A 27,091-nucleotide genomic window follows, 5' to 3' on the forward strand; every position below is an offset into this window, starting at 1 on the left:
AAGTCAGGAATGAAATACCTAAAGATGATGGCTGAAGGAAGAAAATTCCGCACAGCACGTCAAGAAAGGGAGGCTCAGGAGGAAACCCTGGTTTGTCAAGCTGAGAAAGATTACCCAAACCTGGCCAAGTTTGTTTCTTGGGATTCCAGAGGTGTTGGAGCAGGCAAGCAGTATTCCTGCTCCTGGGGATTTGCCTTGAAGGATTCATCTGTTCTCCTTGCCACCCTGGACTTCTTCTCCTGGGCTGAGGATACCTTACCCCAGTTCATGTCATTCTCCTACAGTTATAATTTTCCTTAATCAATGCTTTAGGGAAGTTTTAAATATTTAATATTTAATGCTGTTTTGTTTAATATTCGATTGGAAGCCGCCCAGAGTGGCTGGGGAGACTCAGCCAGATGGGTGGGGTACAAATAAATTATTATTATTATTATTATTATTATTATTATTATTATTATTATTATTATTATTATATTTACCTCTCCTCCCCATTCCCATTTGTTCCCCACTGCATCATATGGCAGGTGCCCCTGTGAGAATCACCTCATGATAAATATTCTGTGGAGGATGGGGTACCCAGTGTTCACACTCTCAGCCAGGGGTCAGCAACCTTCTTCAGCCATGGGTCGGTCCACTGTCCCTCAGACCATGTGGTGGGCTGGACTGTATTTGGGGGGGGGGGCGTGAACGAATTCCTATGCCCCACAAATAACCCAGAGATGCATTTTAAATAAAAGGACACATTCTACTCATGTAAAAACACGCTGATTCCCGGACCGTCCATGGGCCGGATTGAGAAGGTGACTGGGCCACATCTGGCCCCCGGGCCTTAGGTTGCCTACCCCTGTCGCAGTCATCTCAGGCTGTGTACATGCTGAGACTGTATGTGAATCGGAGTGTATTGACCTGTCTCATTTGTTAGATTTGGCATTTTCTTCCGTCTTGTTTATTTTTAATAAAGCATTTGTCTTTCATGTTACTATATTTTGTTTCAAGGATTGCTCAAGTTGGAGATCTCCCCAGTTTCAGAAGCTCTCAGTTGCTGCCTCAGCCCAGAGTTGTTGCTGGTGAAGCCATTCCCTGAAAACCGCAGTCGGCCTCATAAAGAGATTCTGGAGTTTCCAGTACGAGAAGTCTATGTCCCCCATACTGTATATAGGTAAGAGCAGGGGTCAGCAAACTTTTTCAGCAGGGGGCTAGTCCACTGTCCCTCAGACCTTCTGGGGGGCCGGACTATATATTTTTTTGGGGGGGAATGAACGAATTCCTATGCCCCACAAATAACCCAGAGATGCATTTTAAATAAAAGGACACATTCTACTCATGTAAAAACATGCTGATTCCCGGACCGTCCGCGTGCCGGATTTTGAAGGTGATTGGGCCGCATCCGGTTAAATCTGAGACTAGGCAGGAGGTGCAGAAGACAACTGCCATCTGTCCCGAGTCTGTGTGCATGTCAATGCATGTCCATGAACACTTAATACATCATCCAGCACACTGCCTGCAATTGCACACGTTGAATAGTCATCAGCCAAATAAGTGTTTGTTCAGTATTGTATGCTGTTTGCTTATACGTCTGTGCAGAATAGGCTATGAATTAATGAATACAGCTTATAAATGGCTGAGACTTTTGGAATGTGCAGTGGGGGTGCAGTGGATGGGCAATCTGGGAGTGATCTTGACATGGAAACAAGAGTCTGACACAGTACATTGTGTGCTCATTACTCCAGTTACTCCATTCAGGACCAGGGAGTCCTCCACACCCGCCCGCCTCCTGTCCCCCACAAACAGTACTTCTGTCTTGTCAGGATTCAACCTCAATCAGTTGGCCACTATCCATCCTCCAACTGCCTCCAGGCACTCACACAGGACCTTCACTGCCTTCACTAGTTCTGATTTGAAAGAGGTAGAGCTGGGTATCATCCGCATACTGATGAACACCCAGCCCAAACCCCCTGATTATCTGTCCTAGTGGCTGCATGTAGATGTTAAAAAGCATGGGGGAGAGGACGGAACCCTGAGGCACCCCACAAGTGAGAGCCCCGGGGTCCGAACATTTATCCCCCCCACTTTCTGAACACGGCCCAGGAGAAAGGAGCGGAATCACTGTATAACAGTGCCCCCAGCTCCCAGCCCCTCTATATGGTCCAGAAGGATGTTATGGTCGATGGTATCAAAAGCCGTTGAGAGATCCAGCAGAACTAGGAAATAGCTCTCACCTTTGTCCCTAGCCCACCGGAGATCATCAACTGGTGCAACCAAGGAAGTTTCAGTCCCATGATGAGGCCTGAATTCCGACTGGAAGGGATCCAAATGGTCCACTTCTTCCAGGCGTGCCTGGAGTTGTTCAGCAACCACTTGCTCAAGAATAGAAGATTTGAGACTGGGCAGCATCTAAAGATGGTTTTTTAAGAAGCGGTTTGATAACCGCCTCTTTCAGTGGGTCTGGGAAGGCTCCCCCACCAGGATGGGCAAGGATCAAGGAGACAGGTGGTTGGTTTCACTCGTCCAAGCAGCCTGTCACATCCTCAGAGGTAACAGATTGGAATTGATCCCATGTAACTTGACTAGACGCGGGTGGCGCTGTGGTCTAAACCACAGAGCCCTAGGGCTTGCTGATCAGAAGGTCAGTGGTTCAAATCCCCGTGATGGGGTCAGCTCCCGTTGCTCGATCCCAGTTCCTGCCAACCTAGCAGTTCGAAAGCATGTCAAAATGCAAGTACGGTAGCTAAATAGGTACCACTCCGGCGGGAAGGTAAACGGCATTTCCGTGCGCTGCTCTGGTTCGCCAGAAGTGGATTTATCATGCTGGCCACATGACCTGGAAGCTGTACGCCGGCTCCCTCAGCCAATAGAGCGATATGAGTGGCACAACCCCAGAGTCGGTCACGACTGGACCTAATGGTCAGGGGTCCCTTTACCTTTAACTTGACCAGACAGGGCTCTACCACTCTTCTGCCCTGGCTCTGCTCCCACGGTGGAGTCTACCTCTTCCTGAATCGGAGTGACTATCTGCAAAATCATTGCAGGAGATCATGTGGCCTGTACTGGGCCCCAATGGAGCAGGTGGTTCCGCTAAATTGTGCACCACCTGAAAAAGTCTCCTGCTACTGTTTTCTGCAGATGCAATAGAGGCGCTGAAGAAGGTCTTATTTGCCGTCAACATTGAGCTCTAACCAGAGTCTGGTCAGCTTCAGAATGAGTTATCCGCCACCGGCGCTCTAGCCGTCTCAGCGATTGTTTCATTGCCCTCAGCTCCATGGAAAACCACAGGGCTGTCCGGGCTCCATGCAATCGGAGAGGGCACTTCGGAGCCAGACAGTCAATAGCCCTGGTTAGCTCCACATTCCAGCGGGCCACCAGGGAATCGGCTGAAAGGCCATCAACATGGGATAAAGCGTCCCCTACCACTCTCTGGAAACCATTTGGATCCATTAAGTAGTGGGAGCGGACCATCCAATTTGGTCCCACCTCCCTGCAGAGCGGAAGAGTTGCAGAGAAGTGGCAATGAACATTCACCCTATGATTCCTTACCTTTTATAGAACATCTTTTGTCACAGATTCTTCCCTTCACAAAAATGAGGTTTATTTCTTTCCCAATAAAATTGCCTCAGAGTTACATTAATTTAGATCCTGAATACTAGGGGGGATTGAAGGATTAGCAGAAAAGTAATGTGCTTGAACTTCCCCTTCCTTGGCATCAAAGCCAGAGGATGAATTCATGTGTCCTTTCTTGTATCAGCATCTTCAAAACAGTAATGCTTTTGTCAGAGAACTATTATCCTCTTCTAATAAAGAGCAAAACAGAAACAAAACATTAGTTTGATACATTCAAAATGCCTTCTGTCAAAACAACAACACCAAAACCTATTATAGTTAATGCAAAAACAGAAAACGTGTGATCTACAGCTACTAATTGTGATAGCATAGGCCTGATGAAGTTTTATTTCTCTAGTAGAAATGCCTGAAATTGCCTAATCTACTGTTTCCACACCACTCTTCTGTGTACTCAGTAATTTGGGGTGCAAATTCTAGAATAAAGATGAAGATTATTAATTTTTGCTTGAAGGCCAGATTTCCTCTGGGGGCCGCAAGCCAGCAGTGGGTGTGACCAAGACAAAAGTGCGCACCCCCATCTTACTCACAGTGTGTGCATGTACACACATACAGTACAGCACATCCCACCCACTCAAATGCATGCATTCCCCACACACAGACACGCATAATGTGTAAATCAGTAATTTGGATCAAAGTATATATTCCTCTGTTGCCCACCGCCAAATAATCTAGAGAAATGCCAAGGACGCCGTCCTCAGTACCAATTGGCATTAATGCCAAACCAGTTGTTGTAATACAGTTCAAGCGGCCTTTGTTTGGCTCACTTCTCCAAAAGGATATGGGAGAATGTGATGCTAATGTCTAATACCAAGATGGAGGTCTATCAAGCTGCTTTATGAAAGTGAGTCATGAGCACTGGTGCCAACTTCGGGTGTCCTGGGTGCCTGGGCACCCACAATTCTTGTGTTGTGGGTGCCCGGCCTCTGCCCCCGCACTACCTTTGCCCCTCTTGCCACTGCGTCACCCCAGCACCGCCCAGCATTCTGCCCTGCCACCACTGCCCAGCCTTCTTCCCCCGCCACCAGCACCGCCTTAACTCCAGCCCTGAGGTGCCGTGGTGGTGACTGGGCTGGGGCCTGTGTCTTCATCATGGGGCCTTCGTTGGGGCCCACTGTGGCCCCAGATGGAGGTTTTGCAGCGGCCAGAGTCCTCATGGCGGAAGTGCAGGTGGGTGGTGGCACTGGAACACGCAGTGTGTGCATGCTGGGCAGCCAAGGTGGGGGGCCCAAGTTGGTGCAGTGTGGGGCAAGTTACAACCATCAGGAGTGACACCTCAACTCATTCGACATGTGCTGCATCAGGAGGATTGAGGGTATCAAATGGCAGGAGAGAATTCTAAACAAATACAAAAGTGACATAAAATTATCTCTTGGTTTTCTGAAATTTCATTTCCCCCCAGAAATCTTCTATATGTGTATCCACAACGGCTGAATTTTGCAAACCGCCTGGCTTCAGGCCGAAATATTACCATCAAGATACAGTTTATGTGTGGAGAAGACCCTGCCTGTGCAATGCCGGTAAGATTGTCTATTGTACGTTTCTAGCCAAAATAAAAATGGAGAGCATTTTAAATTTAAAAGTAGTCCATTAATTTCAGGGTAAGGCTGAGCCAATTTATAACAGCATATATTTACTAGGTGGCAAAACAGATCAGATACTAGCCTAGCTAATTAAAGCTGAAATTAACTATGGTGAGATCTAAATGCAATAATAAATATTTTTAAAATGTTCATGACCACCAATTAAAGCCACTTCTGTTAAGAAGTCAACTTTAGTTTTTATATTTTAAATTAGCATTTGCATGACCTGACTCTGTTTTCAAATGAATGCTTAATACTGATGCATTATGTTATAACCATAAGCTTTATGTCTTGGTCACTTTTAAATTAATGTTGTTTAATGTATTATGTTTTGTCATGTAGGTCATTTTTGGGAAATCCTCAAGTGCAGAATTTGTTGCAGAGGTTTGCACACCTGTTACATATCATAACAAGTAAGGTTACCATTACCATCTATGGCATGGGCTGGCAAACTGGAACCAGCAAGGGAAACCCACATGACCTGAAGGTGCTGCTGTGCAATGCCAGGTCAATGATGAACAAAACCACTGCCATCCATGACCTGATTGTGGATGGAGGATTTGACCTGGCATGTGTGACAGAGACCTGGTTGGATGAAGCAGATGGGCCTGTCCTTGCCACTGCTTGTCCACCAGGTTTCTCTTACGCACAGCAACCCAGGTCATGTGGGCGGGGAGACACCTAGTTTGGTTGTCCTGGGGGATTTTAACATCCATGCTGACACGAATTTACAATGGGCTGCTCGGGACTTCGTGGAAAGCATGGCCTCCATGGGGCTGTCCCTGAATAAGTTTGGCGCAACTCATAGATGCGGACATGCCTTGGACCTGGTGTTCACCTCTACGGATGTTGGCGATCTGACACTAAGTAAAAGTGAAACAAAGGAAGTGTCATGGTCAGATCACTTCCTGGTGCAACAGGACTTCTCCGTGACCCTTACCCTCTGCAGGGAGGTGGGACTGATTCAGATGTTCCGCTCACACCACTTAATGGATCCAATTGGCTTCCAGAGAGTGGTAGGGGATGTTTTATCCCATGTTGATGGCCTTTCAGCTAAAGGAGAGCTGCGCGCTCTCTCTCTCACACACGTGTGTGTGTGTGTGTGTGTGTGTGTGTGTGTGTGTGTGTTTGCATGCTGGCTTGCCATCCTTCCCATGGGAACTGGAACTGCTGCACCCTGCCTGGTAGGAGGGGGACACCCACCATTAGGAACTGGATCCTAGCCTGCACCGTTTTGGCAAATGGGGATGCAGGCTGGGACTTGGGCTCTGCCAGGGGGCCAAGCGGGCCGAGCCAATGGAGGTATGTATTTTGTTAAAAATATTGATTTATAACTAACTCTTCAGGTTTTATGGAAGCGACTATCATTTGTTATTATTTTTATCATAAACTCAGCCAAATATAATAGGTTTAAGTTGAAGAATGACAATGGGAGAGTTTGGTAGATCATTGTCAGTTTTTGATATTGGAAAGTGGGTCAAACCTTGCTGGAAGTTGGACACGCCTGGTCTAGGAGATCAGGTGCTGTTAAACAAGCAATCGCAGTCCTTTTTTATTATATTTTTTATTAAATAAATTTAACAGAGCAATTTATCAATCAGTATAGCCAATTATGTTTTCCCCCTTTCCCCCCTCCCCTCCCTCCCCCTCACGCCCTACGGCTGCTTCCCTCAGCTCCCCCCTCTGGTTTATGTTCTCTGCATGTTATAACATTGTACATATCTACCTTATCTATCCTATTCTCCTAATTCTATCTTATTCTCCTAATAAATTATGGATGTTTATTCAAAACCTGCCAAGGAGTCCAAGTTCTTTTGTTGTCTTTTTAAATAACTTGTAAAAAGTTCCCATTTTTCTTTAAATTCACGATTGTCCTTCTCTTGTAGTTTGTGTGTTAGCTTTGCCAGTTCTGCATAACTCATCAGTTTTTCCATCCCTGTGCGAACAAGACTCTTGCCACTGTTGTAGCGTATATAAATAGGTTCTTTGTTTTCCTTAGCAGGTCTTGTCCTAAAATCCCTAACAGAAAAGCTTCTGGTTTTTTTTTTACAAATGTCCTTTTAAACAGTTCATTATATATCATCTCCCAATCTTTTTTAAACTTCTCTACATTCCCACCACATATGATAAAAAGTACCTTCTATTTCTTTACATTTCCAACATTTGTTTAACCCAGTTTTGTACATTTTGCCATTTTTACTGATGTAATGTACCATCTATACATCATTTTCATGTAGTTTTCCTTCAAAAGAGAACAATCTATAAATTTTATAAATTTTACTTTCCACAATTTTTCCCAGTCCTCAAATTGTATCCTACATCTTGCACCCATTTAATCATAACCGATTTGACCTCTGCATCTTTCATTTCCCATTCTGTTGTTGTTGTTTAGTCATTTAGTCGTGTCCGACTCTTCGTGACCCCATGGACCATAGCACGCCAGGCACTCCTGTCTTGCACTGCCTCCCGCAGTTTGGCCAGACTCATGTTTGTAGCTTCGAGAACACTGTCCAACCGTCTCGTCCTCTGTCGTCCCCCTCTCCTTGTGCCCTCCATCTTTCCCAACATCAGGGTCTTTTCCAGGGAGTTTTCTCTTCTCATGAGGTGGCCAAAGTATTGGAGCCTCAGCTTCACGATCTGTGAGCACTCAGGGCTGATTTCCTTCAGAATGGATAGGTTTGGTCTTCTTGCAGTCCATGGGATTCTCAAGAGCAGGCATCACCAAACTTCGGCCCTCCAGATGTTTTGGACTATAATTCCTATCTTCCCTGACCACTGGTCCTTTTAGCTAGGGATCATGGGAGTTGTAGGCCAAAACATCTGGAGGGCTGCGGTTTGGGGCTGCCTGCTCAAGAGTCTCCTCCAGCTTTCCTGGTTACAGCTCCCTTATCCTGTGTACTTTTTTTGCATGTTTAGCTAAAGGGTTTTCTCACAGTCAAGGATCTTTGTTATGCTCTATTCAAGGCCACACCTCATTTCCCACTGTATTCAAAAGTGAAATGTATTATTCCACTCCCAAACGATCCATAAAAGTTTCTCTTCACTACTTTTAGGCCATTTTGCCACTTGCCAGTGAAGAGACAGAAACCAAAAAGAAAGAAAATAAAAAGACAAAAATACAAGTGAAAAGCAAAAGTAGCAATATTAATTTATCACAATCCCCCTTTCACCCAAGAGTTGTTTAGTTGTTTAGTTAGTACCGCCAGATCCCCCTGCTACAGAAAGCAGACCATATATTGCACAAAGCAATTCACCAATAAAATACCACCAAAAATGGGCAAAATCCATGTAAATACACCCTATAAAGATATACTTTTACAGTTCTTTTCCTTTCTCAAACAGTGGTGGCGAATGAGAGTTAGTCAGAAACTTCTAATTGTAATCCATTTGTAATCCAAGGTATTTACGATCCAATAGATTTTAATATATTGTAATCCAAATTGAGAATTTCAAGAGATATGCTTCATTTTTTCTTTTTTCTTTTTTAAATAATTTTTATTAGTTTTATATAATAACACAAAAAGACAAAAACATAAAAAATAAAAAATAAAAGAAAACATTTTTATCCACCTTCCCTCCCTCCCCCCCCCCACAAGTCCCCTTCTGCCACAAGTGGATCCTACAGGTGTTGAGAGTCGAAGGTAGTCCATTTTGAAGCTGGGTTTGTCCTCACCCCCCTCTCCTTAGCTCCTGGACCCCCCCCCGCCACCAGGAGGCCCCGAGACAAAAGGAGAGATTGGGATAAGGAACCCCCCAACTATTTATATATAATAACAAACAGACAAACAATTAAGAATATCAATTTCTTACTTTGTTAAACATTGTATTTGTTACTTCCTCAGATCCCTTCTTCCTGATTTTCCTAGTTCCTTAATATAATTATGGCAGGTTTCTTTTCTTAATTCCGATTCTTATTCTTAAAAATCAACATTATCTCCCTCCTTCTTCGTGCCGCCTCCCCACAAGCCCCCTCCTGCCACAAGAGGACCCATGAGGTGCGACCACCCAAGGAAGGTCTATTTTGTTATTGGGTTTCCTTCCACCCCAGAGCCCCCCCCCGAGCCCCCACCAGAGCCCCCCCTGCCACCAGAGGCTTCAGGTCGATAGGGAGGAAGATAGGTGGCTATCCACCCAACTACCTAACTAAACATAGCATTCTACTCAACAAGTCTAAAGTTTCTTTCCCCAGCCCTTCCTCCACCCCCCACAAGAAATGTCAATTATTACATATTATTAATATCTCTAACCAAACATCTTAACATTATTCTCTTAAACGCCCTCTCCTCCCCCCCCCCCCGGAGTCTTTCCCCCATTTGGTCCAGCATTTCCTTCATCAAGCCAAGATCACAGAACCGTTTTTCAGCCAGCCTCTATACCAGTTTACCAATTTTTCATCCCACACCAAATCTATCCCAGTTCAAAATTCCGGACTCTGTCCTCCCCTCCCTCTGTTTTCCCCACCCCTCGGTCTCACTTCTCCCTTTTCTATTTTCCCCAGTCTCCCCATTTTCGAAAATCATTTTCCATTGGAAGTGATGCTTCTCCACGAAGATTGCTTTCTCAATTGAATTCCAAGAGCTAATGCTGATTGTCGTCTTCTCTTCATCTTCTTCTTTTTCCACCTTTTGTTGAGCATCATCCTCTTCTTGATTTTTGAGATCCCTTTCATTTTCAGAAGTAGCATCTTGGTCCTGTCCATAGTCCACTGTACTCGCCAGCGGTGAACTAAATTGTTCCTGTACCTTTAAGAGATCTCTCAGAGTTCCCAGAATTTCCAAATAGTCTAGCACAGTCCGCGGGAAGGCTGCTGAATAGGGTGTTGACATTCTTTCTTAACCACAGACAGAGTGAAGATTAGAGGACAGTAGAAACTGGAAATTTCCTTCCTCAAAGACGGTGACCTCCATCTTGGCTAACCATTTTCAAAGTCTTTAACATCTTCTAGTCTTAAATAATGTCCTTAACGAAATTTTCTCCTTCTTTCCCTTTTTGACAGCTGTCAAATTTATTTAGTAACCTTGCTGAGCCTCGTGGGGTGCCAGCTCTGGGGTCAAGAAGGGGTTTAAAAAAGCTTGCTTTCTTTGGCAGTCAATTTCCCTTTCGGCTTTGCGATATTTTCACGCCTCTAAAGTCCACAGTAGGAAGTGCAGCCTTATTGGGCTGATAAGGGTCCTTTTAAGTTGCACCCAGGCAAGGACAAAGATAGTCAAAACGACACCGGGTTGAGTTTCAGAGAAAGAGTTTTAATCTCTATATAGAGAGACTCAAGGTAGTCCTCCATGACATGAGTGAAGAAACACAGATTTCAAAGCTTCTTTATACACTTCTTTTGGGCTCCTTTCCCCTCCCTGTAAATGTGCGCACGCAAGGGGTTCACGCACGCAAGGGGTTCACACACGCAAGGGGGTCACTAGTACACGTCCTGTGCGTAAACCTTTAGCCTTCAGTTCACGCGTCAAGCTAGCACTTCCAGTAGCCTTGAGTGAGACTACGCAGCTGATAAGTCCTTCTGTGTTCCAGACAGGGCCAGCTCATCTGGCCTTGATAGCTTAGCTGGGCATCCTGTTCCTTTTGCTTTGAACTTTGACACACTTTGGTGCAGAGACACAGAGGCACTGAAAAGCATTTTAAGCAAGACATCCCAGGGCTACAGCCATACAGTCAGAATTCATACAATGCAAGCAATGCAAACTATAAGATCAGATCTAGCTCAATAATATAATTGGCAATTCTTCCCTTCAGAAGAGATCGACTTCCATTTTTTTGGAATCTCTTCCTATAATTCCAATTGACTTTCCAAAGTTCCAAATAGAGATTTCACTTACTTTATCCAAATCTTTTATTTCTTGGGAAGAATCTGCCGCTTGCTGGTAGAAGACTCGGGGCTTCGCTTCTTGGAGGTGACGGTGGTGCCCAAAATGGCTCCGGCGACTCCACTCCGCTGGCTCTTGGCTGACTCTACTACTGTCTCCCGGGCAGCGGAGGAATCGTGTCTTTTGGAGCTCCGCTGGGCAGCTTAGCCCCCGGGATGCTCTTCCCGGGGTTTTTGCCCCGGGAGCTCAAGGTCTCTGCGTCCTCTTGCCGGCGCGGCAGACTGGAAGTCCCCAAGAGATATGCTTCAAAAGACATCAGAGACTGTTGAAAAGTTGCTTGCTGGCAGATTATATTGCAATAAAATTCCTGGTCTTTGATAAGCACTTTTAATCCAGCTTCAACTCCAGCTATTCTGGGTCTCTTCCCTTCCTGGGAGATTCCTCCCCCGATGAAGGTAGAGAATTGTCCTGCAGCTTCAGTTTGTGCCTCCAAGTTCCCGGGTTTAAGGTTTTAATTCCTGTATTTCTAAGCCTCTCTTTAAACCAGGGGTCCCCAAACTAAGTCACGGGGGCCAGATGCTGCCCAATAGCCTTCTAAATCCAGCCCGCGGACGGTCCAGGAATCAGCATGTTTTTACATGAGTAGAATGTGTGCTTTTATTTAAAATGCATCTCTGGGTTATTTGTGGGGCATAAGAATTGGTTCATGTTTTTTTTCAAAATATAGTCTGGCCCCCCACAAGGTCTGAGGGACAGTGGACCGGCCCCCTGCTGAAAAAGTTTGCTGACCCCTGCTTTAAACAGAGGCTTTTTGCTGCTCTGCCAGATATCACTCAGTCTGTCAAATATATCTCTGCTCAACTGTCAACTTGTATTTCAACGTTGCACTATTGAAGAACAACCGCATAAAATTGTATCCAATATGTATACGGAAGAAGGGAAATCTACTATGTTTCAAAGTTGTTAAATAGTCTCCCTTGGCTGCTACACTGTGCTCTGCTCCCATTCACAAAATGTTCCCTTGCAGAGCCTGTCCGCAGAAAACGGAAGCTGACTTCCTTTTTTGCTTCCGTTTTGCCAAATCAATAAATTTAGAACAAAATTCTTCTTTAAAGTTTTAATGTGGTCTTTACCTCTAATCAGAAAGTCCGCTGCTTACGGTGACGGCCATGTGGCTTCAGCTGCAGAGTATGTTGAAGCCACGAGCAGACTCCAGCCTCTTCCCCTTTCCCCTTCGCAAAACAGTGAAGGGTAAATCGGGGTCGGGCAAGTTATCCGGTGCTCTGCTGGACCCTTTAGACCCCCCACTTGCCTGTGGGGTTTTTTCGGGGGGTGCCTAGCCCCGGCGCACACCCCCAGATGCTCTTACAGCTTGAACCATGTCGGCCCTTAAGCAGATGAAATCCTCAGAGGTACAGTGTTGCCAATGGCTGCAAAGTGCTTAAAAAAAACCGGAGAAGGCTGCAGGTTCACAGGCTCCTCTCCACCTCCTTCCTCCAGTTGGAATTCCATTACTCGGCCTTAACACTGCTACATATGTTTGTTTTATTTTATGTTTTCAAATGTAGATCTCCTGATTTCTATGAAGAAGTGAAAATTAAGCTGCCAGCTAAACTCACAGAAAAACATCACCTGCTGTTCACATTTTACCACATCAGTTGTCAGCCAAAGCAAGGAGCCTGTGTAGAAACTCTCCTGGGATATTCAGTAGGTCAATTTGGGTTCATGTTGGCAAGTTCTTAAGGAAATAGACATTTTCCACAAAGCTCAACAATGTTCCACTGCAACAATTTCCCCCTGCAAAACTTGCAAAAGATTTTTTTCAACCAAAGACAAAAGTATTTGAATTTCTTATCATGGATGCAAGATTTCAAAGGAGCATGTGAAATATAATCCATCACACTATCATGTTTGTAATGTGTGTGACAAAAGTGTACTAGAAACACAGTTGCAACACACTTGTACATATGTGAAAGGCATATGTAACATATGTAGCATAGTTCAAATGACAAGAAAATGAGACACACATAGGTCACAGACATGTGTGCCAATGTCTGTTGCATCTGTTGCATGTATGCTAGTGTATGGACTGGGTCCACGTCTTAGTTCCCACATATAACTCATAGTTTACATGTATATCACACCTGTCATAGGCATGTGGTGTGCCACCTGTGGTGTCCAACTAGGAATGACTCCCTCCAGGGGCAGCTGCAGCTCTGGGGTATCAATGTATAGCCTGCCAAGAAGAGTAATCCGCCTTCATTTGGTTGGACTCTTAGAAAGCTATTCATGATTTTTGGTTCGGAACTAATTAACAACTTTTACAGAATGAAAGATGGTGGCAGTGATCCAGATAACATGTCTACAAAGTAGCTATCAAAGAAATTAGACTGTAAAAGTCTTTACAGTATTCACTATAGGAAGGAATACAATCTCAATTGATATTTAAATCTTTTACTCAAGAATATAATTAAGCCAGATCAGTATCCATCATCACATGAAGTAATGATATAACACTGTTTTCCCATTCATTTCTTCAGTGGCTGCCAATTCTGTTAAATGATCGTCTCCAGACAGGCCATTATTGCCTCCCTGTTGCCTTGGATAGACTGCCTGCCAACTATTCCATGCACTCAGCAGAGGTAATGGGCAAAACCACAGAAAGAAAGAGTTTCCCCTGTTAAACAGACACGATCGACTTTATTTTCAGTATAATGCAGAGGTGGGCCACTTTCCCTCAAGGGAAATCTGGGTGGACCCAGAGACAAAAGTGTTCTGCAGGATCTAACCTGGAATAAAGATTGTCCAAGTCAATTGATTGACTTCCCCAAGTCAAGCATTGGGGGTGGCAGGCACATCGAGTTCCACCCAATATGGGGGGGGGCGCTGGCACACATGTGTGCTGTCACGTGGTGGGAGGAAGCCCGACGGGGCTTAGTTGCAGCTGCAGGGCCTGCCAGGCTGCAGGATATTGAGGGGGCCCATCCTTCTCTGGTGTGCCGGGGGGGGGCCATTTTTGAAAAAATCAAATAAAATACCACCCTTCCAATTGTTCTGAAACTTAATAAAAGGAAGAAGAAAGCACTTTGGGGGAAATATGTCGGGAAACAAATCGGAAGGAAAGAACTCTGATGAGATGGAAAACTGAGGAAGCTTCCTAGTCCCTTTTAAAATGTGGGGATTTTTAGGGGGGTGTTAATTATTATTATTATTATTATTATTATTATTATTATTATTTATACCCCGCCCATCTGGCCGGGTCTCCCCAGCCACTCTGGGCGGCTTCCAACAGAATAATAAAACACAATAATCTATTAAACATTAAAAGCCTCCCTGAACAGGGCTGCCTTCAGATGTCTTCTAAAAGTCTGGTAGTTGTTTTCCTTTTTGACATCTGTTGGGAGGGCATTCCACAGGGTAGGCGCCACCACCAAGAAGGCCCTCTGCCTAGTTCCCTGCAACTTGGCTTCTCGCAACGAGGGAACTGCCAGAAGGCCCTCGGTGCTGGACCTCAGTGTCCGGGCAGAACGATGGGGGTGGAGACGCTCCTTCAGGTATACTGGACCGAGGCCATTTAGGGCTTTAAAGGTCAGCACCAACACTTTGAATTGTGCTCAGAAACGTACTGGGAGCCAATGTAGATCTTTCAAGACCTGTGTTATGTGGTCTCGGCGGCCACTCCCAGTCACCAGTCTAGCTGTCGCATTCTGGATTAGTTGTAGTTTCCGAGTCACCTTCAAAGGTAGCCCCATGTAGAGCGCATTGCAGCAGTAGAGATAACTAGAGCATGCACCACTCTGGCGAGACAGTCTGCAGGCAGGTAGGGTCTCAGCCTGCGTACCAGATGGAGCTGATAGACAGCTGCCCTGGACACAGTATTGACCTGCGCCTCCATGGACAGCTGTGAGTCCAGAATGACTCCCAGGCTGCGCACCTGGTCTTTCATACTAATATTTGCCTTCCTTAAATAGAGTATCATATATAAATGCAAGGGGTGTATACATTAGGGGTAGAATTAAACATTGCACTAAGATGAATTTATCAGCTTGCCAGGCAGAATAATCCCCCTTCTGCCATGTGCTGTTCTCGCGGTTCTCTTGGCACCACCAGAGCCACACAGGGTGGAAGAAAGGTTGGAAAATCCCTTGCATAGGAATCCCACTGAAGGGGTTCATTAGATGGATCCTGCCCTATGTATGTTAAATCTCAGCAAAGTCTCTGGAAGTAATATGGGGGGGGAGGCATAATCTGTTCTCCAGCATGAAACAAAACAGGGTCTTAATTGCTGGCCTTTTAAAAAATACATGTATCTGAACTTTGTTATTTTCATAACAGGACTTATGACTTGGTCCTACAGTTCAGTCAGTTTCATGTTAAAAATTATGTTATGGAATTATCTGGTTTGTTCCTCTAGGTTACAAGCAAATATGAGGCTCTAATATTCAGAGGAATGTTGCAGCTTATGTTCCTTTGGGAAATTGTTTGCAGGGAGAACTTTCCAGGAATACAAGATGTGATGGATAGAGATTCCAGTTCCACCACTGCAACTTGTTTCTATGAAACATAGGAGAAGTAGTCCAGACACTGCTTTCTTTTCTTTTAAAACACCCCCTTTTTGCCCCCACCTTTATGCTTACACAAGCATCTGTAATCATGTATAGACTAGGAGATCATGATTATTTCCAGCAACTTGCTTATGAGCACTTTCCTAGCTAATGTCTTGGACAGTTTCAACAATGAGCCTTGGTAAAAACTTAACCCAGATGAATTAATCACATACTGTAAGCCATATAAAATGTCGTGCCATAATCTCAGCAACTTGATAGGCTGAGAATGACCTGGTCTGGATTGCAAATGTTAATGTTGGGTGTAAACATTAAGTGTTAATTGCAAAAAAGGCCAAAAACGTAGTGGAATTGATACATCATGTGTATGTGTGTGTCGTTTGATCAACAAGTTGTTTTTATCTTCAATACAGAAAGTTCCTCCACAAACTCCTCCAGTTAAATGGGTTGAAGGACACAAGGGAGTGTTTAATATTGAAGTGCAAGGTATATCATCAGTTCACACACAGGTGAGGATTTAATTTTTACCTAGAGACTGGCAACTAAAATCCCAAGCATCAGAGGAGTTTTTTCAAGTTCATCACTTGGATAAAATGACTTACTTAAAAAAATTCTGGCATTAGAAAAACCATTTGTTGGAATACCTGAAACCTGAGTTAGAGCTGTCACCAGCTTCCTTTTCAAGGAAACCCAACTTAAAATATAATGCAACTTGCTTATTTGTGGAGTTCTATGAGACTTTTTTAGAGTCTTAAAAACAACAATGCAGCACAGGTGCTGAGCAAGACTGGTTTGCAGTCCTGTTGTTCCAAACGAAGTTCTCAAAGAAGCCCCATAGACCAAAATGGTGTCATAACTTCCAATTGAAATCATGTGCATTGCCCTTACAAGTACCCATGAAAAGAACCAGGGAGAAGGTGTCAGCTTCCATTAAACTTGGAGCCTGTTCATATATCAATATTAGCAGAAGGGGGGCTTCATAAGCCTTTCCCATTAGACCATTTTAGGCATGAACCCCCAACACACACAAACCAGTTCTTCTGCTACTTGGTGTGTGTGTGTGAGGGACAGGGGATATCGCGAAGTCCCTCCCCTCCTGAGTTCAAGCCCATCCCCGAGCACAGGGGAAAGCAGAGAGAGTTCCGATTCCAGTGGGGAAGCAGGAAGTCGTGTCCGAGGCTCAGGCAAGGTAGAGGAGCCAGGGTCCCAGGTGGGACAGGAAGGGGCGAATAAGGGGGGGAGACCCATCCCCCCAACTCCAGAATTACGCAGAAATAGGAGGGGAAAGAGGATGGGTCTGCCAAAGCTTTTGTGTTGGAGAAAGACGCGCCAAAAGCCATTCGGAGGTTCTGAAACCGAATGACCACATCGTTCCTTGTACATAGCAATGACTTCAGCACTGTAAATACGCAGCACCAATAAAAGAATAAAATGCAGAGCTGCGTAGCGTCATCACTCTGAAGTAGCCTGATCCGGCCTCTGTGACAGCAACCTCCGAATCTTTTTTTTGGGCTACTTTGGAGTTGGCGGGATGAGTGTGTCAGAGGCGGAGAAATGGCGGCAGATCGCAGAGAAAGCCCAGCAAGACCTGCAGCAGCTGGCGCAGCAGGCGCAGGGGGAATTAAAGGCAGCTAAAGAAGAAACCAAGAAGGTCCAGGACGACAGGCTACAACTTGCGGAACAGGTGAGAGCACTTCAGGAAAGAGAGCAGCAATTAAGGGCGGCGGCGGTAGACCTCCAAAACAAGCTAGATGCAGAGAAAAACAAGGCGGGAGGGGCACCCCAAGTCCAAGTGCTGCCAGGAAGGAGAGCCGGGACCCTAGTAAGCAAGTTCAATGGAGACCCGAGGGAATATCAGGGCTTTGAGACTGAGATTGTGTATGCTCTTGAGCTGCACCATGATGAGTTCCCTGATGATGAGCACAGGGTAGCGTTTATTGTGGAGCACCTTACCGGGGCAGCCAGGGAGTGGCTAAGACCGTTAATCGCAACAAAGAATCCTTGCATGAAGAATGTCAAACTATTTCTAGAAGGTCTGAAAACGATGTATTCGTCCGATAGTCATATGGACCAGACTAAGGAGGAACTTCATAATTTACGCCAAGGAAATATGACAGTTCGCGCATATTGGGCGAAATTCACCATGCTGGTGCACAGACTGGGGTGGGAACTAGAGTCAGCCCCAATGCAAGCGGCGTTCTACTTGGGTTTGCATGAGGAGGTGAAGGATGAGCTCTCGAGAGGTCCAAAGCCCAGTACTATGGATCAGCTGAGCAAAGCGGCTCTGGCGGTGGGGGTGAGACAGGAATCCCGGTGGAGCGACAAGCAAGCAACGCGCGCAAAGCGGGCTTGGTTCCCACGGTCGCAGGAGAAGCCACTCCCCCAACAACCCTTTCAAGCCACGCCTGGGGCCAGCCAGGACCAGGAACCCATGCAAATTGATAGCGCGCGCGCGGGCTTTTCAAACCCCAGCGGCGACAAGACGCAGGGAGGGAAGAGGCGGGAATTGCTTTCTCTGCAACTCCCCCCAGCATCTCGTCAGAGACTGCCCACATCGCAGGGAGTGGCAAGGAAAGGCGGGAACGGTTGTGCCCTCCCCCACTGATGCAGCACCACAGCAGGGAAACGGGAAAGCCTGGCTGCAGGAGACAAGGGGCAGCAGCCAGGCACAGTCAGCAGACAACAGCCCCAGCCCGCCCACCCGCACAGAGAGGAGCAGAGCCAGCCCACCCCTCCCAGAGCAGGAGTGGTTCTAGAAGTGACGCTAACGCTCCCAAATGGCTATCCCCTGACGGTCCTCGCCCTAATTGACAGTGGGGCGTCAGCGAACTTCTTCTCGAGGAACTTTGCAGAACAGCACCAGATCCAGCTTCTGCAGCTGGATTTTCCTCTGCACGTGGCAACCATTGACGGCAGAGAGTTGCTGGGAGGGGCCATCACTCATCAACCCACCCCCCCATGAGAATGACGGTGGGAAGGCACTCAGAGACACTGGCTTTCAACGTCACCACCATCTCAGACCCCCCCATCGTCTTGGGCATGAGCTGGCTGGCGCGCCACGACCCCTCCATCAGTTGGCACCAGAGATGCATCACGTTTGGGTCGGACTTTTGTCTGGAACATTGCATGGAGCACCAACCAGGGGAGGGGCCTCCAATAGCCACGGTGGCCACCATGCACGTCAAAGGGGGTGAGGCGATACCCAAGCCGTACTGGGACCTGCAGGAGGTCTTCAGCGAAGCGGAGTCCGACCACCTACCCCCACACAGGCCTTTTGACTGCCAGATCAACCTGGTGCCAGGGGCAACTATACCCCCAGCCAAACTGTACGCCATGTCAGACCAGGAACTGGAGGATCTGCGCGCTTTCATCGACAAGAACCTCAAGCGGGGGTTCATCAGAGAAAGCAAGGCAGCAGGGGGCAGCCCGGTCTTCTGGGTTGACTAGAAAGACACGCAACAGCGCCGTCTGGTGGTGGATTTTAGGCGGCTGAATTCAGTGACAGAGCCAGTGGCTTTCCCCATGCCCAGAGTGGACGATCTCCTGACAGCGGCACGCAGGGGCAAGATCTTCACCAAGCTCGACCTGAGGGGGGCGTACAACTTGATCAGGATCAGGGAAGGCGATGAATGGAAAACCACGATGTTCACGCCTCTGGGCTCTTTTGAATATCTGGTGATGCCCTTCGGGTTGCAAGGGGGCTCAGCATGCTTCCAGGCCTTCATGCACCACGTCCTGGGGTCCCTCCTCTTCAAGAACTGCTTGGTCTTCCTAGATGACATCCTTATTTACTCCAATGACCCAGTGCAGCATGTGAAAGACGTCAGGGAGGTGTTGCAGCGCCTGAAGGAGCACCACCTGTATGTGAAGCTGGAGAAGTGCAAGTTTCACACCAAAGAGGTGGACTTCCTGGGCTACAAGCTGTCAGACAAGGGGTTAGCGATGGACAAGGACAAGGTGCAGGCCATCCTGGACTGGCACAGCCCCAGGACGCGCAAAGATGCCCAACGACTACTAGGCTTCGCCAACTTCTACAGGAAGTTCATCAAGAACTTCTCTCGCGTTACGGCTCCCATCACTGACTGCCTGAGAGGCAAGCAGAAGTTCAGGTGGACACCAGAGGCGCAAGCAGCGTTCGAAAGCCTCAAGAGGGTGTTCGCCTCAGACCAGAACCTGTTCCACGTGGTGCAGGACGCGCCCCTTCGCGTGGAGACAGATGCTTCTGATAGAGCTCTGGGCGCCATTTTGTTGCAACTGGACGCCAACAGGGAGTGGAGACCTTGTGCCTTCTTCTCCAGGAAGCTGACCCAGCCAGAGCGCAACTACACGGTGTTTGATAGGGAACTTCTTGCGATCCACGCTGCGTTCCAGCATTGGAGACACTTCCTGGTGGGCGCCAAGCACCCCATCCAGGTGTGCACAGACCACAAGAACCTGGAGTTCTGGAGAACGGCCAGGGTGCTCAACCAGCGACAGATACGGTGGGCAGAGTTCTTCTCGAACTTCAACTTCTCCATCCACTACATCCCGGGGGAGCAGAATGTCAGGGCGGATGCCCTCTCCCGCAAACCGGAGTACATGGAGGAGGAGGCGCCACCGGCACCCAGGCACATTTTCCCCCCGTCAGCATGGTCCTGCGGAGCAGCAGTGGTGAGTGAGGCAGAACTCACAGCACTGACAGCAGCGGATGAATTTGCCACCCGCATCTTCAGAGAACTGAGAGGGGGGAGGGAGCAGGCGAAAGACTTTGCAGAACGCAGTGGGCTGCTTTTCTACAAGGGTGCACTGTACCTGCCCACCACCCAGCTTAGACGTAAGGTCCTCAAGCAGATGCACGACAACCCAACGGCGGGTCATTTTGGGAGGGACAAGACCGCTCACCTGGTCATGAGACACTTCTGGTGGCCAGGGGTGCGGGAAGATGTTCGAGACTATGTACGGGGCTGTGACACCTGCCAGCGGGCAAAAGTGGTCAGAGCACCGCCAGCAGGATTGCTGGAGCCCTTAGCCACACCACACAGGCCGTGGGAAGTGGTGTCCATGGACTTCATCACAGACCTGCCTTCTTCCAGAGGCAAGACCGCAGTGTTGGTGGTGGTGGACCTTATGTCCAAAATGTGCCATTTTATACCGTGTGCCAGGGCGGTCTCCGCAGAAGAAACGGCCAAACTGTTTGTTGACCACGTCTTCAGACTGCATGGATTGCCTTTAAGAGTTATTTCGGATCGTGGCCGCCAATTTGTTTCCAGGTTCTGGCGGCGACTCATGAACCTCCTGCAGGTGGAGGTCAGCTTGTCGACGGCTAGACACCCGCAGACTAATGGACAGGCGGAGAGGGTCAACGCCATCCTGCAGCAGTACCTCAGATGCTACGTCAGCCAGAGGCAAACAGACTGGGTGGATCGCCTGCCACTGGCAGAATTTGCCTACAATAATGCAGTGCACGTCTCCACAGGGGTGTCGCCCTTTAAGGCCAATTATGGGCGCGACCTCAGATCTTTCCCAGAGAGGGAGGGGAAGGAGGAGGAGGAGGGCCCGCAGGCTGAGGATTGGGCAGAGGAACTGGAGACGGTGCACCAGCAGCTCAGAGAACACTTGGAGAGAGCCAAGGAAGCGTACAAGAAGGGGGCAGATCGCCACAGGCGACAAGGGGAGGTCATTAGGGTGGGGGACAAAGTTTGGTTGTCCTCGGAGGGCCTTCCCATCAGAGGGAGGTGCAAAAAGCTGGCGCCCAGAAGGTTGGGCCCCTTCACGGTCACGCAACAGGTCAACCCGGTGGCCTTCAGACTGGCACTGCCAGAGGACATGAGGGTGCACCCAGTGTTTCATAGATCGCTGCTGTCGCCGTACAGGGAAAGCAGCAGGCTCCGAGGCAGCGAACAAACCCCCAAGGGAGGGGGGGAGAGGGAAGGCAGGGAGCAACTCAATGAGGCCACGGCCATCCTGGATTCAAGGAGGGGGGTGGGGGGCCTGGAGTACCTCATGGCATGGGAGGATGCTCCACCGTCCCAGAATGAATGGGTCCCAGCCACTCAGATACAGGAGGAATTCCTGGTAGAAGAATTTCACGCCCTCTTTCCCCACAGACCCAAGCCCTGGCACATGGAAAGGGAGGGGGAGGGGGAGGAAGCACGGGAGAGCAGTTCACCATGGCGCTGGGAAGCGGAGTTTGAGGAACCAGAGGATGAGGTATGGGCGTCACCGAGATCCACCCAGTCAGAGGAAGGAGCAGATTGGCAGAACATTTTTACCCCCACCAGCTCTGACGCCACGGACTTTTTGGGATTCCCGTCCTCCCAGGCGGAAGGGGGGGGCTCGCAGGACTGGGGGGAGGTGTTCACACCAACGGGCTCGGAAAGCACTGAGTTCTTAGGCTTCCAGTCGTCACCGACACCTGGGGGGGACCTGGGGAGGGGTGAAGGAGAGCTTGGGAGGGGGGTGGATGTGAGGGACAGGGGATATCGCGAAGTCCCTCCCCTCCTGAGTTCAAGCCCATCCCCGAGCACAGGGGAAAGCAGAGAGAGTTCCGATTCCAGTGGGGAAGCAGGAAGTCGTGTCCGAGGCTCAGGCAAGGTAGAGGAGCCAGGGTCCCAGGTGGGACAGGAAGGGGCGAATAAGGGGGGGAGACCCATCCCCCCAACTCCGGAATTACGCAGAAATAGGAGGGGAAAGAGGATGGGTCTGCCAAAGCTTTTGTGTTGGAGAAAGACGCGCCAAAAGCCATTCGGAGGTTCTGAAACCGAATGACCACATCGTTCCTTGTACATAGCAATGACTTCAGCACTGTAAATACGCAGCACCAATAAAAGAATAAAATGCAGAGCTGCGTAGCGTCGTCACTCTGAAGTAGCCTGATCCGGCCTCTGTGACAGTGTGTGTGTGTGTGTGTGTGTGTGTGTGTGTGTGTGTGTGTGTGTGTGTAATGGAATATGGGTGCCCATTAAGTTCAACAAAGTTTATTCATGTGTATCTTAGAATAGGTTTACGCTTCAAATGGGGAAATAAAATCTGTTTCAGGATAAAAGGTATGATGTGGTGGTCTCCAAATGTAATCTTAGTTTCATTGCTTTGTTGGCTTTTTCACTTTAAACTAAAGCAGTTAAGATTACAATCCTGAAAGAATTACACAAAATGATTGACAATGGAATATTATTATTATTATTATTATTATTATTATTATTATTATTATTAATACCCCACCCATCTGGCTGAGTCTCCCCAGCCACTCTGGACGGCTCCCAATACAGCATAAAATATTAAAAGCTTCCCTAAACAGGGCTACCTTCAGATGTCTTTTAAAATTAGGATAACTGCTTATTTCCTTGACATCTGATGGAAGGGCATTCCACAGGGCAGGTGCTGCTACTGAGAAGGCCCTCTGTCTGGTTCCCTGTAACCTCACTTCTCGCAATGAGGGAACCGCCAGAAGGCCCTCGGCGCTGGATTGTGAGCAGGATCACATTGTCATATTTTTAATTGTTACTGAGAAGTTTCTAGATTCTGGCACAAATACATAAATAGCAGACTAGTGTGATTGCATTACAACTTAATTTCTATAAATCTAGTCTTGTATTTCAAAGCAGTTTTGAATTTTATAGAAATATCAGAAATGATTGAACATTGATCCTTTATGATTTCTTCCCTTTCTTCCATTTTCCATTTGGATTAATATTTAGTAGTGGAAGCTCAGTTACGTACTAGATTCCCCACACCATATACATCTTTTGGGCTTATATTTATAGGACAATCACCTGGAGAAATTCTTCACCTTGTGCCATGCACTAGAAAGCCAAGTTGCATTCCCCATTCGAGTGCTGAATGAGAAGATCACAGAAGCCACTCTGGAACATGAACTGAAACTCAGCATTATCTGCTTGCATTCCTCCCGCCTGGAGCCCCTGGTGTTGTTTTTACACTTGGTGTTGGATAAACTCTTCCAGTTGGCTGTCCAGCCCATGGTTATAGCTGGCCAGACAGGTACTTATCATTGTAGTTTCACAAAGTGATGCTGTTGATTGCCAAACCCCATCATACATTCTGCAGTGGTTTGTTTTGGTTTAACAATAAAATGCTATTTGCTACATAAATAAGAAAAAAAAGTGTTTTGAGGAATGTATTTGTGTAGGGGTGTCTGTGATAAAGTGGACTTGGATCCTTTTATACATTTTATTTGATGTATCAGAAACTAAGTATTTTCTTTTTGTCTCCAGCCAACTTCTCCCAGTTTGCTTTTGAATCTGCAGCTGCGATAGTGAACAGCCTCCACAACAGCAAGGACCTGAGCAAGGACTTGCATGGCAGAAACTGTCTCCTAGCATCTTATGTCTACTATGTCTTCCGCATTCCTGAAGTACAAAGAGATGCTATCAAGCTAGGTATTGTTTTTGGGCTTCTAGTAAAAATAAGCTGCTTATGAACTGAACCTTCTGGTTGTGGGCAGCAAGTAAGAAGGTCCTGACATCCTCTTTGCTCATTTATAGCTCAATCCTGTGGATATGGGCTCGGAAATAAATTGCAGCGAGTGCAGCTGGTCTTAACTCCAATTAAGGGTGCACAAGGTAAAAGCTTCACTGAGGATGAGCCAGATAAGGAGATCTATGTGGCATAGTAAATGCTATGTATGTTGAGTGATGCAATGTCTGAAATTGCATCATCACTAAAAGGTAAAAGTAAAGGACCTCTGGAAACTTAAGTCCAATCAAAGGCGACTATGGGGTGTGGCACTCATCTCACTTTCAGGCCGAGGGAAGCCGGCGTTTGTCCACAGACAGTTTTTTGGGTCATTGTGGCCAGCATGACTATACCACTTCTGGCACAATGGGAAACCATGACGGAAGCCAGAGCACACAGAAACTCCATTTACTTTCCCACCGTGTTGTTGTTTAGTCGTTTAGTCGTGTCCGACTCTTCGTGACCCCATGGACCATAGCACGCCAGGCACTCCTGTCTTGCACCGCCTCCCGCAGTTTGGTCAGACTCATGTTGGTAGCTTCGAGAACACTGTCCAACCATCTCGTCCTCTGTCGTCCCCTTCTCCCACCGTAGTGGTACCTATTTATCTAATTGCACTGGTATGCATTCAAACTGTTAGGCTGGCAGAAGCTGGGACAGAGCAATGGGAGCTCACCCCATTGTGTGGATTTGAACCTTGCCAACCTTTTGATCGGCAAGCCCAAGAGGCTCAGTGGTTTAGACCACAGTGCCACCCGCGTCCCTGATGCATCATCATCACTATCAGGTGGATGTCTAATCTTTCACCAAGGGGCAACAACATACCCCACAGTCTTCCATGACTTAAGGATGGAACCTAATACATAGATTATAAGCACAGAAGAATGACATAAAAGTATATATACATCTGCAGTGGCCGGCCAATCCTCCTCCTCCCATGTGTGGAGTGGACAGTTAAGGCTGCCTAGGGAGCCAGGGCATCGGATGAGATGCTGGTTGGCACACGGATGAGCATCGCCACTTGAGTTAGGAGCAAAGGCTGATAGGACATGGGCTACAACAATGTTTTCCTCTTGGCAGGCAGCACTAACCTGGCTGAATCTCGTTATTACACGTATGGCCGCACCACAGCTATCTCCATGGGCTCTCGACTCTTACAAAGCCGGGCAACAAGCTGCAGCAATCCAGACATTGCTGGGGCACAGGCTTCTACTGATGAAGAAGTCAGAAACATCATGTCTTCCAAGGTAAGGGGCAAGAATAAGATCCTGGAAAGCTGAAATTCAGGATGGCTTTTATTTTGGGTGCTTATTGTGCTGCACCCAGTAGCTAATGAGTCTGGGTGTAGTATATTGGAGCAACTAGAGTCGCTTCACGGACTAAGCATATTATAGCAGTTGTTTAACAGTTATGTTGTTTAGTCGTTTAGTCATGTCCGACTCTTCGTGACCCCATGGACCAGAGCACGCCAGGCACTCCTGTCTTCCACTGCCTCCTGCAGTTTGGTCAAACTCATGTTCGTAGCTTCGAGAACACTGTCCAACCATCTTGTCCTCTGTCGTCCCCTTCTCCTAGTGCCCTCAATCTTTCCCAACATCAGGGTCTTTTCCAAGGATTCTTCTCTTCTCATGAAGTGGCCAAAGTATTGGAGCCTCAGCTTCAGGATCTGTCCTTCCAGGGAGCACTCAGGGCTGATTTCCTTCAGAATGGATAGGTTTGATCTTCTTGCAGTCCATGGGACTCTCAAGTCTCCTCCAGCACCATAATTCAAAAGCATCAATTCTTCGCCGATCAGCCTTATGGTCCATACATCACTACTGTACTGGGAAAACCATAGCTTTAACTATACGGACCTTTGTCGGCAAGGTGATGTCTCTGCTTTTTAAGATGCTGTCTAGGTTTGTCATTGCTTTTCTCCCAAGAAGCAGGTGTCTTTTAATTTTGTGACCATTTGCAATGATCATGAAACCCAAGAAAGTAAAATCTCTCACTGCCTCCATTTCTTCCCCTTCTATTTGCCAGGAGGTGACGGGACCAATGGCAATGATCTTGGTTTTTTTGATGTTGAGCTTGAGACCATATTTTGCGCTCTCCTCTTAGAATCATAGAGTTGGAAGAGACCACAAGGGCCATCCAGTCCAACCCCCTGCCAAGCAGGAAACACCATCAAAGCATTCCTGACAGATGGCTGTCAAGCCTCTGCTTAAAGACCTCCAAAGAAGGAGACTCTACCACACTTCTTGGCAGCAAATTCCACTGTCGAACAGCTCTTACTGTCAGGAAGTTCTTCCTAATGTTTAGGTGGAATCTTCTTTCTTGTAGTTTGAATCCATTGCTCTGTGTCCGCTTCCCTGGAGCAGCAGAAAACAACCTTTCACCCTCCTCTATATGGCATCCTTTAATATATTTGAACATGGCTATCATATCACCCCTTAACCTTCTCTTCTCCAGGCTAAACATACCCAGCTCCCTAAGCTGTTCCTCATAAGGCATTGTTTCCAGGTTTTTGACCATTTTGGTTGCCCTCTGGACACGTTCCAGCTTGTCAGTATCCTTCTTGAACTGTGTTGCCCAGAACTGGACACAGTACTCCAGGTGAGGTCTGACCAGAGCGGAATACAGTGGTACTATTACTTCCCTTGATCTAGACGCTATACTCCTATTGATGCAGCCCAGAATTGCATTGGCTTTTTTAGCTGCTGCATCACACTGTTGACTCATGTCAAGTTTGTGGTCTACCAGGACTCCTAGATCCTTTTCACATGTACTGCTCTCAAGCCAGGTGTCTCCCATCCTGTATTTGTGCCTTTCATATATTTTTTTTGCCCAGGTGTAGTACTTTACATTTCTCCTTGTTAAAATTCATCTTGTTTGCTTTGGCCCAGTTGTTTTTCATGAAAAATCCATGTTTTTCACCATTACTTTAGTACCTTCAGCTCTAATACCTATATTAGAGAGTTGAATATTAAAAGCAGATAACTTCTCCCACTATTTCCACGATAAAACTTACTTTATTCCAGAGGTGTGTCGTGTCTACATAACAAATGAATCTGACCCTAAAGTC

At 47.1% G+C, this 27,091-nt stretch overlaps 1 protein-coding gene across 7 annotated transcripts in view; it reads left to right on the plus strand.

The window, feature by feature from the left end:
* Positions 1-27,091, plus strand: part of DOCK8 (dedicator of cytokinesis 8) — a 148,781-nt gene that overhangs the window by 50,105 nt on the left and 71,585 nt on the right. For all 7 annotated transcript variants that reach the window (XR_015946139.1, XR_009558306.2, XR_015946140.1 and 4 more), the window contains 9 exons: positions 997-1,159; positions 5,018-5,135; positions 5,541-5,611; positions 12,580-12,718; positions 13,552-13,653; positions 15,990-16,085; positions 23,319-23,553; positions 23,787-23,951; positions 25,108-25,274. Coding sequence is in view for 4 of the 7 variants with exons in the window: in XM_035100303.3 (XP_034956194.3) it covers positions 997-1,159; positions 5,018-5,135; positions 5,541-5,611; positions 12,580-12,718; positions 13,552-13,653; positions 15,990-16,085; positions 23,319-23,553; positions 23,787-23,951; positions 25,108-25,274 (1,256 nt within the window). In the remaining 3 variants the exon portion in view is untranslated. The remainder of the gene's footprint in view (positions 1-996; positions 1,160-5,017; positions 5,136-5,540; positions 5,612-12,579; positions 12,719-13,551; positions 13,654-15,989; positions 16,086-23,318; positions 23,554-23,786; positions 23,952-25,107; positions 25,275-27,091) is intronic.

Source organism: Zootoca vivipara, chromosome 10 (assembly GCF_965207765.1).
Source record: "Zootoca vivipara chromosome 10, rZooViv2.hap1.1, whole genome shotgun sequence".
NCBI lineage: Eukaryota > Metazoa > Chordata > Lepidosauria > Squamata > Lacertidae > Zootoca > Zootoca vivipara.